General features: G+C 36.2%; 1 protein-coding gene across 14 annotated transcripts in view; it reads right to left on the bottom strand.

Moving 5' to 3' along the window:
• VEZT (vezatin, adherens junctions transmembrane protein) overlaps positions 1-17,533 on the bottom strand; it is a 67,555-nt gene that overhangs the window by 33,432 nt on the left and 16,590 nt on the right. For 4 of the 14 annotated variants that reach the window (XM_061125988.1, XM_061125998.1, XM_061126093.1 and 1 more), the window contains exons 2-3: positions 6,817-6,951; positions 3,234-3,320 (exon numbers count right to left, since the gene is read on the bottom strand). In XM_061125988.1, the coding sequence (XP_060981971.1) occupies positions 3,234-3,320; positions 6,817-6,951 (222 nt within the window). Of the gene's footprint in view, positions 1-308; positions 445-1,738; positions 1,756-1,828; positions 1,891-3,233; positions 3,321-3,825; positions 3,899-6,816; positions 6,954-17,533 lie in introns of those variants that run through there. The other 10 variants (XM_061126038.1, XM_061126013.1, XM_061126022.1 and 7 more) reach the window with 10 other exon arrangements.

The raw sequence follows: 17,533 nt of genomic DNA, 5'->3' as shown, positions 1-17,533 counted from the left end.
GTCCCTGGCATTCTCCAGGCAAGAACGCTGGAGTGGGTTGCCATTTCCTTCTCCTATGCATGAAAGTGAAAAGCAAAAGTGAAGTAGCTCAGTCATAGATGGGAGCTATTCCTCTACACAGGCTCTCTTATGGACCTGCTGCTTCATTAGGAACTCACTTTCTTCAACACCACTCCTTGGCATCAGATCTGGTGCAAAACTGGGATAAAGCCTCCCCAAAACCAGTGTGATTTGAGGTAGTATTGATAGTATTGGTGCTCTGTGCTGGGGGGCAGGGGGAGAAGTGTACTATGTGAACTTTGGCTTACCCTCAACAAGTCTTAGTGTCAAGACTTAGTGCCTGGGTTTATATCCTGGTCCCACAACTTAAGCAGGTTAATAATTTTTCTGTTCAGTTTCCTCATCTGCAAAGAGGATAATAATAGTATCCACTTCATAGGGTTGCTGCAAGGATTAAATAAGTCAGTATTTATAAACTGCTAAGAATATCTGGTGCACAGTAAGCACTATGTAAGTGTTAGCTGTTAGTGTTAGTACATATGAAATACTTAAAAATACAATAAAGAAAAGCATTATAATATAAAAACTTACAGAACATAGCACACATAATTATTACAAGGTTGTTGTAGAAAAGAGATCCAACAGGCCCTGAGGAACAGCTAGTACTGCTTATTGTAAAGATTCCAATAATAGAAAAATGGAACACAATACACAGTATAATAGTACATACATAGAGACTAGGCAAGGAATAAACAAAAAGGAAGACCACACTGGGCTGATGAAATATTGGTGGATAAAACTGGAAAGGTAAATTAAGGCCAAATTATGCAAGCACTTTCATGACAGTCAAAGTGATGAACTGGACTTGACTTGGTAGGTAGCAGGTATCTTTTTAGAATCTAAACAGGGAAACAGCATGAGAAGATAACTTAGGAAGAATACTGCCTGGATGGAATGAAGAGTATGAGAAGCACTGCTAAAGAATAAAGAGATTTCTACTGTGGCCCCACATATTCATGTGTCAATATACTTCAAAGATCTTACACACTTTAAAATATATAGTGCTATTTAATTAAGCTGATGAGGATCAGGTGAGACAACTTCTGGGCAAGCACTTTACAGGCTAAAAAGTGCTTAGATAGTGCCAATACACTAGTATCATAGTTGCTATTAAATTTTTTTTTTTAATCTTTAAGAAGAAAAGTACTACTTTCATGAAAATGAACAATAATAAAATGTTCAGATATCATGGAGCAATTGCCAGTATCTTTATAAAAGGAAAGAGGGGCTCATTCAATATCTGTATAGCTAACAAAACTTTAAATATTTTATAATCAAGGGAAAAAAGTCAAGCAACTTCATGCCAGATGCCAACTGGGCAATTCCTTATTCTATTACTTGTGAACTATTTCTCAGGTATGTACTTCCTAAAATTCTCCATAATCTAGGCACAAAAGAGATGCATACAAAAGCTGGCACTTTAAAGTGAAACATGACATGAAGTATGCATGTGGCCAGTGACAAAGATCCAAGAATGAAAAGATCAGGACTACACACTATGATTGAACCGCAGAATATGTATATGCACCCATACACCTTACCACAGGGCTTCCCTCAGGGCCCAGCAAAGAATGGGCCATGTAAAGAATCTGCCCACAGTGCAGGAGACGCAGGTTTGACCCAGGGGTGGGGAAGATCCCCTGGAGGAGGCCATAGCAACCCACTCCAGAATTCTTACCAGGAGAACCCCATGGACAGAAGAGCCTGATGGGCTACAGCCCAGGAGGTCACAGAGAGTCAGACATGACTGAAGAGGCCAAGCACATACCTTACCACAGTCCTAGTATCGCTGAAGAATGAAAATGGCTCCACCTGGATAGAGACGATACTCTACATAGATGAAAGGATACTTCATTGACCTTCTCAAAACCCCTATGAAGATGAACCCTAAACAGAGAACCTGCCCAAATGGATTGCTAAAAAGGTAATTTTAGTCAGTAAAAACAACACACAAACTAGAGAGGTGGTACATTATAACGGAAAGAGCCTGGGCTTTGAAACCAGGAGACTTGAGTTCAAATTCTGACTCATTTTCTAGCTGAAAATTTTTGAACAACTCTCTTAATGAGTATTCTTAATCAAACTGAAATATCTGAACCTCAGGCTTTCCAAGTGGTAAACCATACTGAACCTTACATAGTGTTTAGATTACCAAATCAAAATGTGAAAGCACTTTGTAAATATCCCTTAACAAATGATAATTTATAATAATTAAATTATCATCTTAAGGTCATAGGCCAGCAGAAGATTCTGAAATCTGCTTACTTGTGAGATAATTTTATTTTTTTAAGCTATACTACCTATTACTAATATGAGGATGTAAAAACATTGAGTCACTCCTTGGGGCTCAGAGATCACGCAAGTCTTTGGGAAACTCTCTGATTTATCAGTCCCAGAAGACTAAATTTTATACATGAAGTTGTCAGAGAATGGTGGGCTTCCCTGATGGCTCAGACGGTAAAGAGTCTGCCTGCAGTGCAGGAGACCTGAGTTTGATTCCTGGGTTTGGAAGATCCCCTGGAGAAGGGCATGGCAACCCACTCCAGTATTCTTGCCTGGAGAATCCCCATGGACTGTCGTCTGCCAGGCTCCTCTGTCCATGGGGTAGCAAAGAGTTGGACACAACTGAGTGACTAAACACACAGCACAGAGAATGGTAAATTAATGACAAATAAATAAGGGAGGAACCACACTCTTGATTTTGCCCAAACTTTGTAATCAAAGGCTGTGGAATAGAGACAATCAAGTTCCTAATGAAAAGAGGGAAGATCCCACTAATGGATCTATTCTCTAACTCACTGAGAGGAATACTGGTCAGTGGAGGAAGATGGCAGCAGGACATGAATAATCTAACAAATAGGTCTTCAATAACTATCAGAATATCCTAAACTCAGTGGCTAACAACCTCTTTGAAGATCTATGAAATACTACTGAGTCCACATGCGAAGATTCCCAGTTATTGAAGAATCTCCTTTTTCTTTTTCCTTAGGTGATATAAACTTTTTTAACACTTCACGAAGTGGATAATCTCCCTTTAGAGAACAGCCCAGAATTTCTAATTAAAATTAGTCACTGCCCAAATCAGTAGCAAAAAAATTTGGAATCATTGATTTTCTCATTGGAAAAGAAAATGGAGCCCTGAAAAGTGACCAAAAAGTAAAGTGAACACTTACCAACTTGTGAAGCAAGTCATCATTCTTATTGGACTGAGCCAAAATCCAACTCTTGATGGTTTCAGCCACTTTTAACAGGATGCCTTGCTGAAGGAGATGAATGACATTGTGCAAGATTATTAAACCACAGCTAAACATTAGAAAAACTTCAAATAACCTACTGCTAATTAATCACATTTTTTTTAAATCAAAAAGTTAAAATCATCTAGGTTGTATTATATGCTATATTATGTGTTTTGCCAGTATGTCTCAGTCTCCTTACTGATCCCAAATTTAATCATATATCAGAATCACCTGGAGATTTTAGCTAGGAACATACTCCCAGGCCCCACAATTAAACGTTCAGATTCAGTGAGTTTGGAATGAGACTTGGAAACCATTTTATCTTGGGTACACTATGTATTAATACTACCTATGTCAACACGATGATGATATGGGTATTTCAAAATGAAAAGCAAGTGCTCCGAGTTCTCAAATATTAAGAACATTTCATTCTACAATATTAAAGCAGAAATTTATTTTAACAATTTTAGAATAACTGTCTCATATTGAAATATGTTATATTATTGAATCAATCAAAAATTCAGTTTACCTTATTAGCTCATTTCCTGAGCAGGCCAGTAAATGGAGTTTACATTCACTGAGTGACTATAATATTCCAGGTACTGAAAAAGGGTTATGGGAACAAAGATGAATATACATAACTGCTGTTTTCAAGAACTTAGAAGAGACAGTACAAATAATTACAAACTAATGTAAAATCTGGGCTTCCCTGATAGCTCAGTTGGTAAAGAATCCACCTGCAATGCAGGAGATCCCGGTTCAATTCCTGGGTTGGGAAGATCTGCTGGCGAAGGGATAGGCTACCTACTCCAGTGTTCTTGGGCTTCCCTTGTGGCTCAGCTGGTAAAGAATCTGCATTACAAGATTCTGTAGTGAAGGAGACCTGGGTTCGATCCCTGGGTTGGGAAGATCCCCTGAAGCAAGGGAAAGGCTACCCACCTCCAGTATTCTGGCCTAGAGAATTCCATGGACTGTTGCAAAGAGTCAGACACAACTGAGCGACTTTCACACTTTCTTTCACAATGTAAAATCTGGAGAAGTGTAGGAGGAAGGAGTTCAAGAGGAACTGACACTGGCGCTAAGCCCAGGCAAGGGACAAGGATGAGTACAGGAGGGAACCATGGAAGCATATGCCATTCAGACAGTGGCAGCTAAGAGTTTGGGTCAGCAAAGAGCCAAGGCAAGAACAGAAGAGTAATGAAGTTTAAAAGGTACACTGAGATACATTTTAAAAGACTGTGGTCTTAATAGTCTTGAATTTATCCTATAGACCATGAGGAGTCATGGAAGGTTAATACAAGGAAGTGAAACAATAAAAATTTGCACGTTAGAAAAATAACTGGCAACAGAGCAACGGCTGTACCAGCAAGGAATGAGTGTAGCCAAGAAGCATGATTAGGAGGGTATGTTAATAGTCCGGCTAAATAATGATAAAAGCTTGCACTAGGGTAGTAAAAACAGCAATAACTAAGGATTAGATTTTAGAGACAAAGAAGTTGAGTCACTTACTGACCAAATCAATGTTAGAGTGTGGGAAACTGTAAGATAAATTGAGAGGGTAGTAATTTGGGAATACAGAAAAATATTTTCTTTGTTTCAGGGGTACTGAGAAAAAAAGCTCTGCTTTAGGCATGTTGAATCTGAGTTTCCTGGAGCACAGGCAGAATGTCTAACAAGTATCTGGAACTCAGTGAAAATGGAGAATAGAAAAAAGTGCCAGTGAAGGCAAGAAAGTGGATGAGATAGTTCAGAGAAAAAGAGACCAAGCAGAGGACTGATGCTAAAACTTTATGGAAGGAATGTTTAAGAATAATCCCAGGAAAATAAACCAGAAACATATACAGAGAATGAATATTCATGAGAATACCAATACAGAATACTCAATAAGTACCTAACAATCACATTTTTAAAAGAAAAAGACTAAAAATGGTAACTGTTTCATCATGAACTCATACAGAAAATTTGCTTTCCAAAGGAAATAACTGGAACTTCATCACTTGAGCAGAATCTGGGGGGCATTTCTAAAAATATATCCCCTAAGAAGGAACAAGAAATCTTTTTAAAATATAGCTGCCCCAGATTTATATAGAAAAAACTCATTTTAGAGAGATGTACCTTATGCAGTTGAAATGTGTGACATGAAGACTAAATGAACTTTCTAGATATGTGGTAATTATGAAAAACACCTTCTGGCTATGCTTTTAAATACTCCTCAATTTCTGAGAGGATGAACTTTTAAACTCTTATTTATAAACTAATAACAATATTTCTAAAAGTAAAAATACTGTCATAAATGAAGAGAATTAAATACTTATAAAACCCAAGTTTACACACACACACACACACACACACGAGGTCAATGTCCATCTCCAGCCCCAACACTATCCCTTGACCCATGCTTTGTCTTTTGTTGCCAAGTAATCTCAAATTCAAATTTTAATCTATAAATAATCTTTTAGATATATCTTTTGGTTTTGCTTTTAAAACTTTCCCCAGAAATATCTGTATTTGAAAGGAGCAAGGAGAAGAAAGGGTTGAGGTGGGGAGGACTCTTGAACCTGGTTCTGGTCTGTGGGCGCTCTCACTCCCTAACTCCTTCCTTGTGAGAATGAGCTAAAGAAAACACCGTTTCCCTGGTGCTTACTCTGCTGTTGCATTTGGGTCCAGCTTGGTTACTTCACATTTTAGAGTTTTTTCCTAAGAAGAACAAAAGGAAAGATCCTTCCCTTTCTATCTTACAGAGTAAATGATTAAGTGAAAACTTTAAAATCTTCCTCCCAAAAGTAACTGACTCCTATATTAAAACACTGATTAAACTAGAATGCTCAAGAAATGAGGTAATCTGAATATATTTTTTTCTGTTAGAATTCTTTTTGTTAAAACTGAAATGTACTGGAATATTTTATTTTGGTAAATACAATAATAGAGCACAAATAGAGCACTAATAGCACAAATCAATCTAGTGAACCTAATTATTGGTGGCTTCTTCAAGTACCTCAGCCTCACAATGCTGTATATCAACTACGAAATACTTACTATATAAAAATATATGATACTGCAGATATAAAGGGCAGCAGAAACTGAGGTATCTTTGAAATAATTTATTAAATATTAATTTGCTTTCTTTTTAAAAAAAATCTAAATAAAAAAACTCTAGTTATTGTAGGAGTCCTATAGTTGGGCTCCCATTAAGGTACTGATTTTTGTTTTTTTTGTTTTTTTTTTCTGGTTTACTCTAAGTAACTTCAATATTTAAATAAGCAATATATTTTGATCCTCAATCATATTAATTTCAATTCATTATACAAATTACCCATGAGATAGTCCAAAATACCAAGGATTCATGTTTATAAACAGATACATACCACTGATGAAATAAAAATTAAAGTCTTAACCAGTGCAGGGGAAGAACATGGAGGTGCCAATAGGTGTTTTTTTGTAAGGATAAGGATAAAGGCAATTTAAATAAAACAGTAAAAGACAAAAGATTGAGTCATAGAGAATGAAGATGCCTTCTTACTTTTGGCAGGGCTCTTGCAGGAGGCTTTTGCTGTCCCTCTGTCACTGTGCTTTTTTCTACTTTTGGTGACAGAGAAGAACATACTTCAAAGTCTGTGTGTCCCAGATCCTGTAAGTACTGGTAAAGTGGAGAATTCTGAAAGAGATATAAAATAAATTTCAAGATAATTACTACAGTTGACCCTTTAACAACATGGGTTTGAACGACAGGGCTCCACTTTGATGATTTTAAAAAATACATACACACTACAGCACTACATATGAAGGGTGGCTAAAGCCCAGGAAGAGGATCTGAGAGTAGGGAGGGCTTGCTGTGAAGTTAGATGCAGGTGGGTGCCTCTGACCCCCCTATATTTCAAAGGTCAACTGTATTTCAAAAGTTTTAGAGGCCAAATTCAACATTATGACAAATGTGCCCAAACTGAATTATTTACACAATGCCACTTAACATCAGAAGAAAAAAAAAAATCAACAAACAATTCAGCAGGGTTAACTCAATAAAGGAAAAACTAAATAAAATAGACATTTTTTGCCAGCAAGAAAAAATGAATTTAGGAATATAAATAGATCTAAGCAATTTCTTTGTCCAAATTTTTGTAGTATTAGAATAAATCGCTTCAAAATAGCTAATTCTGGCTAAATATAGCTCCAAAAAGGACTCACAGTGAAAAATAGTTATTACTTGAAGCCAGGAAGCAATGATTATACTGTATCAATTATAAATTTATCATACAGTCATACTGATTAAGTCAATCAGGCACAGATGAGTATTATGTATCATCTATCAGCACTGAAAATAAACTTAAAACACCAAGAAAGTTACCAAAATAAGCTTACATACAAACATATGGTAGATAAGAGACAGTGTAGGTTAAGAACAAAAACTTTGGAGCCAGATTTGGATTTAGATCCCAACACTGCCTCCTACCAGGTTGGTAACCCATGGCGATTTATAATCTTTCTATGCTTCGGCTGTCTAATCTAAAAATAGGTATAATAATTAATACCTAAACCATAGGGTTCTAGGACTAAATAAATATAAAGCATTTGGAGCAGTCTCTGGCACACAATAATTGTTCAATTTACACCTCAACTTTTTATAAGCTATGTGCCAAGAGCAGGTTATGGAATAGAACAAACAGAAACATCCTTATCACTATTGAATGAAAACCCATGGGACAATTCTAGATAAATGCTTTACCATCATCATTACTACTGTTATTCCCATTTCATAGATGAGGAAAGAGTCACTCACCTAGAGAAAGCAGGATAGGTCTGACTCCAAAGCTAATGCTCTGAAATATTGTATTATATTACCTAAAATTACAAACAGCCTCCTGTGTTTAGAAAAGAAGACACCAAAGAAGCTTATGAACAGTTTAGTATACACAGACATGAAGCAAATGAATAATTACAAGAATGTACCAGTTGCTATGGAAACAGAGGAGAGACAGCTAAACGAGACGAATACTTTAAGGGAATATTATCTTTGAGTCTGGAAAAATGAGGAAGAGTGGGAATTTGCTGGACTGGTAGCAATTCACTGGCTATTAATTTGAGAGAATAGGAAGATGAGTCAAATGCCTCCCTCTGAAGCTACGTTTAATCTCTCCTTTGAGAAAAATAGGCAAAGCATTTAAAAATAAGGAGAAAGAACTTATAGTCTCATCCCTAAATCAGACTTAAAATCTCTAGTGGCAGAAATGGTTAATCTTTCTATTACCCATAATGTATTTTCAAATATTGCCTTGAGTTACTCAATCTGTATTTTCAAACTGAACTGTGAACCCCATCTTGCTCTGCCCCCAGAATGGCAGAAGAACAATTATACTAGTTCTTTTGGGTTGACCTTTAGAAAAGTTTACATGCTTAAAAAAAAAAAAAAAAACCCAAACTTGTTTTTAAGACAGTAGAATCCTTTCTTCAAATGAATTCCCATGGGGAAGAACAATAAATAAGATGGATCAAAGTGGAGTTATTCTAATTCAAGGGTCATCAAACTTCTTTTGTAAAGGCCAGATAATAAACATTTTAGGCTCTGCAGGCCATATGGTCTCTGTCCCAACTAATCAAGTACGCTGCTGTAGTGTGAAAGCAGCCGCAGACAATACACAGACTGATGAATGTGATTATGTTCCAATAAAACCTTATTTATGGAAACAGTGAACTTCTTATAGTTTTCATGTGTCACAAAATAACATTCTTTTGATATTTTTTCCAACTATTAAAAATGTAAAAACCATTCTTTGTTCACCAGCCATATAAAAATAGGCACAGAAAGAATACAAATTGGCCCTACTCAACTAAGATCATGAGGCACACTTTTGACTGCTAACTGTTCTCTGGGAAGGGGCTTAGTAGGTGGGGACTGAGCCAAACTTCTTTTTACTCAAACTGTAAGGCCCTACCTTACAACAAACTAGCTGATGCTATGTCCAGCACTGACTACAATGTCCCTTCCTTTTCCAGCTTATGTCACAGCTCACAATAACAAAATGGAGTATCTGTAACAGATTTTTAAAAAGTAATTACACAGAAGAGTGTGATTACACATAAATACTTTGTTCTCCCTTTTTGTTTGCACATTAACTAAGAGCATACACACTCAGTTTGGATAACCACAGTCTGAAACACTATTTCGTATTTCACAAAACAGCAACTATTAACTGTTTAGTAAATTCTGGCTTGCTAAGCCCATCACTGCTTTGTTTCATGGCTTTATGTAACTAAGTTTTTGGCAAAATTTCAGAGTAGACCACCTCTGGAGATAAGGTAAAGCATGTTTAGTAAAATGTTAATTCCAGTTACTGTCATATTTCATGTTTGTACTTCTCTCTTTTTGGCTGTTAATACAAATTGTATCACTTTCTAACACATATAAACAGGCTATATGAACACTAAAACTTTATTGATTATATTTATGATAGCATTCTGAGTTGTAGCATTTACTGTTTTATTTGCACTTTTATGACTCAATAACCTTTGAGCCAAAAGAAAATTTAAAATTTAACCAATGATAACACACCAATGAAAAACAAACATCCTTTGGCTAACAAACTGAACAGCAGTCAAGATGAACTGACCAAGACAGACCTTGTAAGACAAATTTTTAATAGTGCAAAGGGATTTCTAGTAATAATTTTATATTAATTTAAAAAATGTTTGGCAGATAAAATTACCTTTCTCTCTGAAACTACCAAATCACCTATGCACTAACTGAAAGATCTCAGATAGCCAAATCAAGATCAGTGATTTTCAAAAATTTTTGGTCTCAAGACTCCTTTCTAGTCTTAAAAATTATAAAGGTTCCAAAGAGCTTTTGTTTATCTGGATGCCTAACAATATTTATCATATTAGAAATTTAAAACTAAAACATTAAAATATTTATCAACTTACTTAGAATAACAATAAACCTATTATAATAGTCATGGAAATAACTGAAAAATTTTAACAACATGATTTTAATGAAATTTTTTCACAATGAAATAAATATATTGAGATAAGTGGACTGTTTTATATTTTCGCAAATCTCTTATTAAAGTCTGGCATAACAGGAGGAAGTGGCTGGATTCTTATATCTGCTTCTGCATTGAATCAGCTGCAATTTTTTATTTTGGATAAAGTATATAAAGAAAATCAGACCTTAAACAGATATGCAGTTGTAAAGGGAGGAGTATTTCAAGTTTTTTCTGATAACTGTATTATCAAAAAATAGCTGTATCAAACTCTACAAGTGAAAATTTTGAAAAGGTTTAACATGAAATATGAAACCATATTGGTGAGCTTTTCATATTTTGTACACGCAAGAGAGAATGCGAGTGATAGAAGCAAATAACGTCTTAGTATAAAACTTGATCACCCAATATAAAACAAATTACTTTTTCTTTTACAACAAGGTGAAGTTCCATACTGCAACAGCTTTAACCACTATATTTGGAGGTTCGGGACTGTTAGGCTTAAAAACGAATACACAGAAATTTCTGTGATTCATATAATGAGTATTATGATAGGTTGATTCAGCTTTAGAAAGGGACTCTGTGTGTGTGTGTGTGGAGGGTAAGGCAAAGTAGGTGGTGAAAAATAATTTTCTTTGTTATAACTTTTTCCCTTGGTTCAAGGGAACAGAATCAAAATGTTTCAGTTGTTTTCTTGAAGAGAAACTATTAGCACTGGATTCAAACTACAATTTTGTAGTACTGGAGAATGTTACTGCTGCCAAAAGAAATATGAGAAATCCCAGACACAGCATGTGGGAGCTTCTCCTCAGGAAATCCCTGTGGTTCACTATTCCTGTAAATTTTAGCTGACAGAAAACACACATCATAGCACCAGAAAGAATTTTGCTAAATGCAAAAATGCCAGAAGTCTTTGGTTGTGCTAAGATTGTTCTGATGGCTAAAATATGCTTTTGTAAGAAAGATAAATAAAGAATAAGACAGGAAACCCCAATATTTTTGCTAAACAATCACTGTACTAAAATGATTCTTTAAGTCCCAGATTACCTGCATTTCATGCTCCCCCCAAGACAGGAGATCCCATGCCAATGGATATATAAAGTTTGAACAACTAATTTTAACAAATTGTTTATTTTCTCCATGATTTATGGTGCATTCCACAGAAGTGCCAGTACTATTACTATTGATTTGCATTTTAAAAGATTAACTGTGCAGAAATGGAGGTGATGTGTAAAATGCTCTTATTAATATGTTCTCTCTTTTAAACCGCTTTAAACCTTACAGGTGAAGCAAGTTGTAATCTTTCAGGTTCTAGCCCAGAAAGGGAAGAAAAGGCCAAATCCAGCAGAATTAGACAATTCATAATAATAAATACTAACTAAAAATCCCCTTGTGTGGCAGGTAATATGTAGGCACAGGTGGGAAGACAAAACAGGTGAGGTCTTTGCTAAAAAAGTTTCATTCTATGATACTTCTGATAAAACTATGGTACACTCGACACTTTCCAACTAAGTTGATGGTTTCAGGAAAACCCTCTCTTGGTCTCAGCTTCCTGAAGTACAAAGAATGCCGTGAGGTTCTTAAACTTGTTCAGGTGGTAAAACAAAACTCTTGACATTCTTTGGGAAACAAGACAGAAAAGTGGTACATTAAAATGTAGGATTTTGTGCTAACTCAAATGCCATTTTACCCTTATGTAATCAGTCAAGTCTACAGTATGGAAATTCTACAGATCAAATCACCAAGTTTCTACAACAACAAAATGATACAATAAAGGTAGAGGAGGTAAAGAAAACTGCTAAAGACTAAAGGGACATATCACCCAAATGTGATGGATGGATGTTAGGATCCTGGTTTGATAAAGACATTTCTGAGATACCTGAGGCAATCCAAACATAGGTATTAGATGATACTAGGGAATTATTATTAATTTTTTTAGATAATTGCATCAGAGTTAGCATTAAAAAACAGAGTGCTTATCTGATAGAGATGTACACTGAAGCATTTATGGGTGATATTAAGTAATGTCTGGGATTTGCTTTAAAATACTCCAAGAAAGATGAGGGTGGGAGGGGAACAGATGAAACAGTTTGGCAAAAAGTTAACAGCTGCTCAAGCGGAAGTTGGGTTATGGGCACATAGAACTTTCACTGTATTACTCTTCTTATGTATAATTTTAAAAGTTCATTATGAAAGTTTTTAAAAGTCAGATGCTAGGTTTTTCCAGAGTCTGGTATAAAAGATCTAAGAAGATGGCAGAAAAATTGAAAAAATTCAAGTTATTATTTTAATCTAGGAAAAAGATAAGCTTATTAAATTTTAGAAAAGAATTCTCAAGTCTTTACAAATTTCCATATAATGGTACTGGTATTTTTAGTATTTACTGAAAGAGAATATAACAAAGTACTCTCTAGCAACAAGATTTCAAGTTACCAGTCTTAGCAGAGGTACAAATAAATGACTAACTACATGTCAATTATTCATATTTACTTTTCAAAAACTAATGTGAAGTTTGTGGGATAAGCAATTTTCAGCTATGTGATTTCTGAAGCCATGTTTAGACAGTTAAAACAAAACAAACACAAAAACCCAGTATATTCCTATGGAGCAAGTAGTTCTCAAAGTAGATTTTGGCCCCATTCCCCAACTCTGATATTGGCAATGTCTGAAGATAATTCTGGTTGTTATAACTGAGGGGATGAGCTTTACTGGCATCTAATGGAGAGAGATCAGGGCTATACTCAACATCTGATAATGCACAGGACGACCCCCACAAGTTATCCAGCTCAAACTGTCAACAGTGCTGAGGCTGAGAAACCCTGTTTTACAGTATAAGGAATCACAGACTGAAAAAATTCCCCCAAAATATGTAGCCCAGCAGCTGCTTTCATTATTTACCTTTTACTTTGGTAGCATGATAGATTTCAAAGCCAAAATGGAAAATTACTTTTCCATGACTTGCCATCTAAAAACCCAACAGGCTCTGTAATAGTGAAATGAGTTACCTTCGAAATAACTGCAGTAGAGTTTACACATTAAAATTTCAACCAATCACTAATATCGTGCAAAACCAAAATAATTACAGCACTTGGGTACATTTGGAGACTATTTCTAAATGAACTTTTTATTCATCTAACTGAACTTTAATTTTCTAATAAAATAATTTCCTTATTAAAATATTTCTGTTGGGGTCTCAACATAAGAAAAGAAAAAATATATCTGACTAATGAGGCCACATATGCAACTAGAAAAGTTGGATATCTAAATAAACTTGGTTTCTCCCCAGATGGCATCTTACTACGAAGTGGCTTTGGTTACCAGCACACCTCTGTCCATGCTACAGGCCCACAAGCACGCACCTGCATCAGGCTGGGAAACAGCCAGCAGAATGTGAAGATGCTCTTTCCAAATTAATCCTGATGCACCTTCTGGATACTCTCCTCTTCCCCGGGAGAGCTCAGTTACCCTTTTAGAAAAGCAATCTATAGTCTGCAACAACTACTGGCCAAATTCTGATTCTGGTTCTTCATCAACTATTTGCTTGGTCTTCTAGATGCTGATGACGGAGTGCTAACAGCATTCTGCCAGGAAAATTTAGCAAAATGGAAACTTAAATGGCAATTGTCATTTGCTTATCTGCTGCTGCTGCGAAGTCACTTCAGTCGTGTCTGACTCTGTGCGACCCCATAGACAGCAGCTGACCAGGCTCCCCGCTCCCTGGGATTCTCCAGGCAAGAACACTGGAGTGGGTTGCCATTTCCTTCTCCAATGCAGGGAAGTGAAAAGTGAGAGTGAAGTCGCTCAGTCGTGTCCGACTCTTCGTGTCCCCATGGACAGCAGCCTACCAGGCTCCTCCGTCCATGGGATTTTCCAGGCAAGAGTACTGGAGTGGGGTGCCACTGCCTTCTCCTACCACTAACCAAGTATTTATAGAGCACCTACTATACTAACTAGAGTTATAGTAATATTTTGCCATTAACTTCTCTTTGAGGATATTCAAGAAAAAGTTAACTTTGCTTTACCTATAAAAGGAAACTGAGTTCAAATGTTCAACGTCATGGATTTTTTTTTCCCCACTGTTTTTAAATTAAAAATTAAAACAATACCAAAAGATATAAAATGCAATAAAAACTTTTTTTCCCCCTGCCCCTGATCCTACCCCTACATCCTCTCCCAAAATGTAATTAACATTCTTTAGCTTGTGAATTCTTCCTCTAAATTTGGAATCCATTTATGATTGAAAGTGGCTGGCAATGGAGACGGCTAAGATGACTCCAAGATTTTTGGTTTGAACAATTAGGAGGTGCTATTTACCAAAATATAAAATAGCAACAGAGGAACAAGTCTGAAGAGGGAGGCAATGAGTTAGAGGCACTATGAGACATTCAAATATAAGTAACTTGGACCTAAGATATTTGGAGATCAGGAGAGTGGCCTAGTCTGAATGTATAGATTTGAGTTTTTAGCAAACAGGTATGCTGGCAAACCCATACGATGTCATACAGGTGTGGAAACAGAAGGAGTAAATGAGATCAGCCTGAGAAAACACATAGTGTGAGAAGACAAGAGGGCGCTAAGAAAGATCAGTATTTTAGAAAAGAGTAAGGTCAAAGCTGGCAAATAATAAGAGTAACATTAAAAACTGTTAGATTTGTTGAGTTGAATATATATTAAGCATAAGTTAAGCATGTTTTACCATACCTAATTTACTCCTAACAACAAACTTCTAAAGAGGTATTATTACTACCACTCCCATTTTAGAAGGAAACTGGGATATATGGAGGTTAAATAACTTGTCCAAGGTCACCCAGCAGAATGGAAGCTAGCTGGGGTGAGTCCAAAGCCTACATCCTTAACCTTACCACAAAACTGCCCAAGGAAAAAGGAGATCTAAAAGGAACAACTAAGGCTTCTCTCACAAAAGTTTTATTATACAGGTATGGTGAGGCCCATAGATCAGGAGACAACTGCCACTGGAAAGACAGTTTGTTATATTCACAGATCTCGAGATGGGAGCAGACTGTGCTCCCCAGGGGAGGAGTGGGGACATGGGCGGCACCAGGGAGAGGAGGGAATTATGGGAGAGCCTTCACTGTGGTTTCTGTGGGAAAGAAGGCAGCAAAGTAAGCAGGCTTAAGACTGGTGAAATGGATGATTTCAGCAGGCTCTAGAGCACAGGGTCTGTCCTGAGTAGGGCCTGGTACTGACCCCAGGGTGACTAGGCAGACAGTAGACAGGTGAGCAGTTTTTTTGGTAACCTCTTCTCGTAACCTGGGAGGAGCAATCCTTGCAGGGTCAGCAAGACTCCAAGTTGTTAAATGCATCAGAATACAGGAAGTAAAACAAGAACTAATAAACTTATATGTCAGATTTTATATTCTGTAAGGTTTAAAATGCAGGCCCTGCATGGTACTATTTTTAACTCAATTATATATTTCCCCCTTTCTTCAGGTTGTCCTCATCTCAAGTTATTCCCCTTTCACTGTGAGCTTTAAGTTTCACAGAACTACAGTCTCTGAAATTGGATTTTTTTTCCTGTGAATATATTTTGAAAATGGTAGCTCCTCCAGATCTTCATAGAACTGCTGCTTTTATGATCTACCAGTTCTTTGATTTTCCTATTCACTCATTTCAGTGCTGCAGCTTCCCAGAGGCTATGGGGCCCATAGGCAGTGGATATCTCAAAATGGTCCTTGACCTGCTCCCTCTGCCCATTTTGCAGGTTACAGCAGCGTTTACTTCCGGTTTGGAAATGTCAGTGGAAGCTGCTAATTCTGTTTGGTGCTACCAGATACACTTATTCCTCACAAGAAGATGATCAGTGTAGACTCTCATCTGTTTTTTGATGCCCGCCCCACTAATTCCTCCTCAAACAAAGCAGCACCCAACATTTACTGAGTAACCACACTGCCAGGCATGGCTCTAAGCATGTTTTATACAATAATTCTCATCTTTACAATAACCTTTTATGGCAGAGCTCATTTAAGGGAAGAGGAAACTAAGGCACAGAGAGACCAAGTAACTTGGTTGGCCAAGGTCACAGAGACAGTAAATGCTAAGAGTCAGGATTTGAATCTAGGCAGCCTGACAGAGTCAAAGCTGTTATTTACTCCACTACATTGCAAATAAGTAAAGAAGTTCATTAACTTTGTTTTACATAGTATTTTGTACAGTTTGTGTATTTTTTTAACCAGAAGCTGAACTTGTGATTTTTAAATTACTTAACAGATTAAGTTAGAAAACTCAAAACAGATCAGCATAAGTCTTCCAGTAATATCTACATTTATTACCCATCATTTCTCTTTCAGATGAGCGATAATTCACACGAATTTGCCTCAGATTACATAAGCTTAGAAGCTGGCTACAAAGAATATTGTTTGAGCCGGACTTCAAAGTCGTTTGCAAGAGTAAAGTATTATTACAATGAAAATATATTCATGTGTTATTTGTGTGGGAAGAGGTGCCCAATATGAAAGGTTGAATTCTTAATTTAGCAAATGAATGGAATGATCCTGAGCACCTTTCTATATAAAAATTAATGATCTACTTGACTGTTACACACTTCTTTTATTTAAAGCATCATACCATATCAAAGCAAAATGCTAACTACTATCAAATGTTAGATGCTACATGAACTCTGCAAGTTTTTATTAAACACAAAAGACAATAGGAAAATACTTAACTACCAACAGAAAGTAGTAGGAAGCATTGGCACAGAAACCTGAAACCGTGTGAAGCAGAAGTAACTGCTAATGAAGACTTTACACCCGTGTAAACCTGTTCTCAGAAGCCTTCGATTTCTATCCCCTTGTTAATAGAGTTTATCAAATTACTTACAGGTAACTTTTCTTTAAAAGTCTAAGAAAAGTACTATAATTTATTTAAGTTACATATTTTTTTAATGTTTCTACCATACCAACAGAACCTCTTAAAGATCTTTTATTCAAAACAAAATCTTTAAAGAGAAAGATATCTACAATTAGAGGAATTTGATGGAGAATATTTGCCTTGAAACAATTTATTAACCATTATAAATATTTTAAAAATCTTTTATCTTTGAATGTAGTTTAAAGTTGTAGGTTTAAATGTGATTATCACATATAGAACAGCATTGCTTTTGAAGAATGTGATTGAAAAGGATGAACTGAAAAAAGAAAAAGAAAAGGATGAACTGTTGTCAATTGCTTCGATTTTCTTATATCTTTACAGTTAACTGAAGAACTCCACAAAATAAGCTGACGAGGAAGACTGTCATTACCAAAT

Source organism: Dama dama, chromosome 3 (assembly GCF_033118175.1).
Source record: "Dama dama isolate Ldn47 chromosome 3, ASM3311817v1, whole genome shotgun sequence".
Classification (NCBI taxonomy): domain Eukaryota; kingdom Metazoa; phylum Chordata; class Mammalia; order Artiodactyla; family Cervidae; genus Dama; species Dama dama.
Note: the sequence above shows the minus strand (reverse complement) of the source record. Positions and strands in the feature narration are given on the sequence as shown.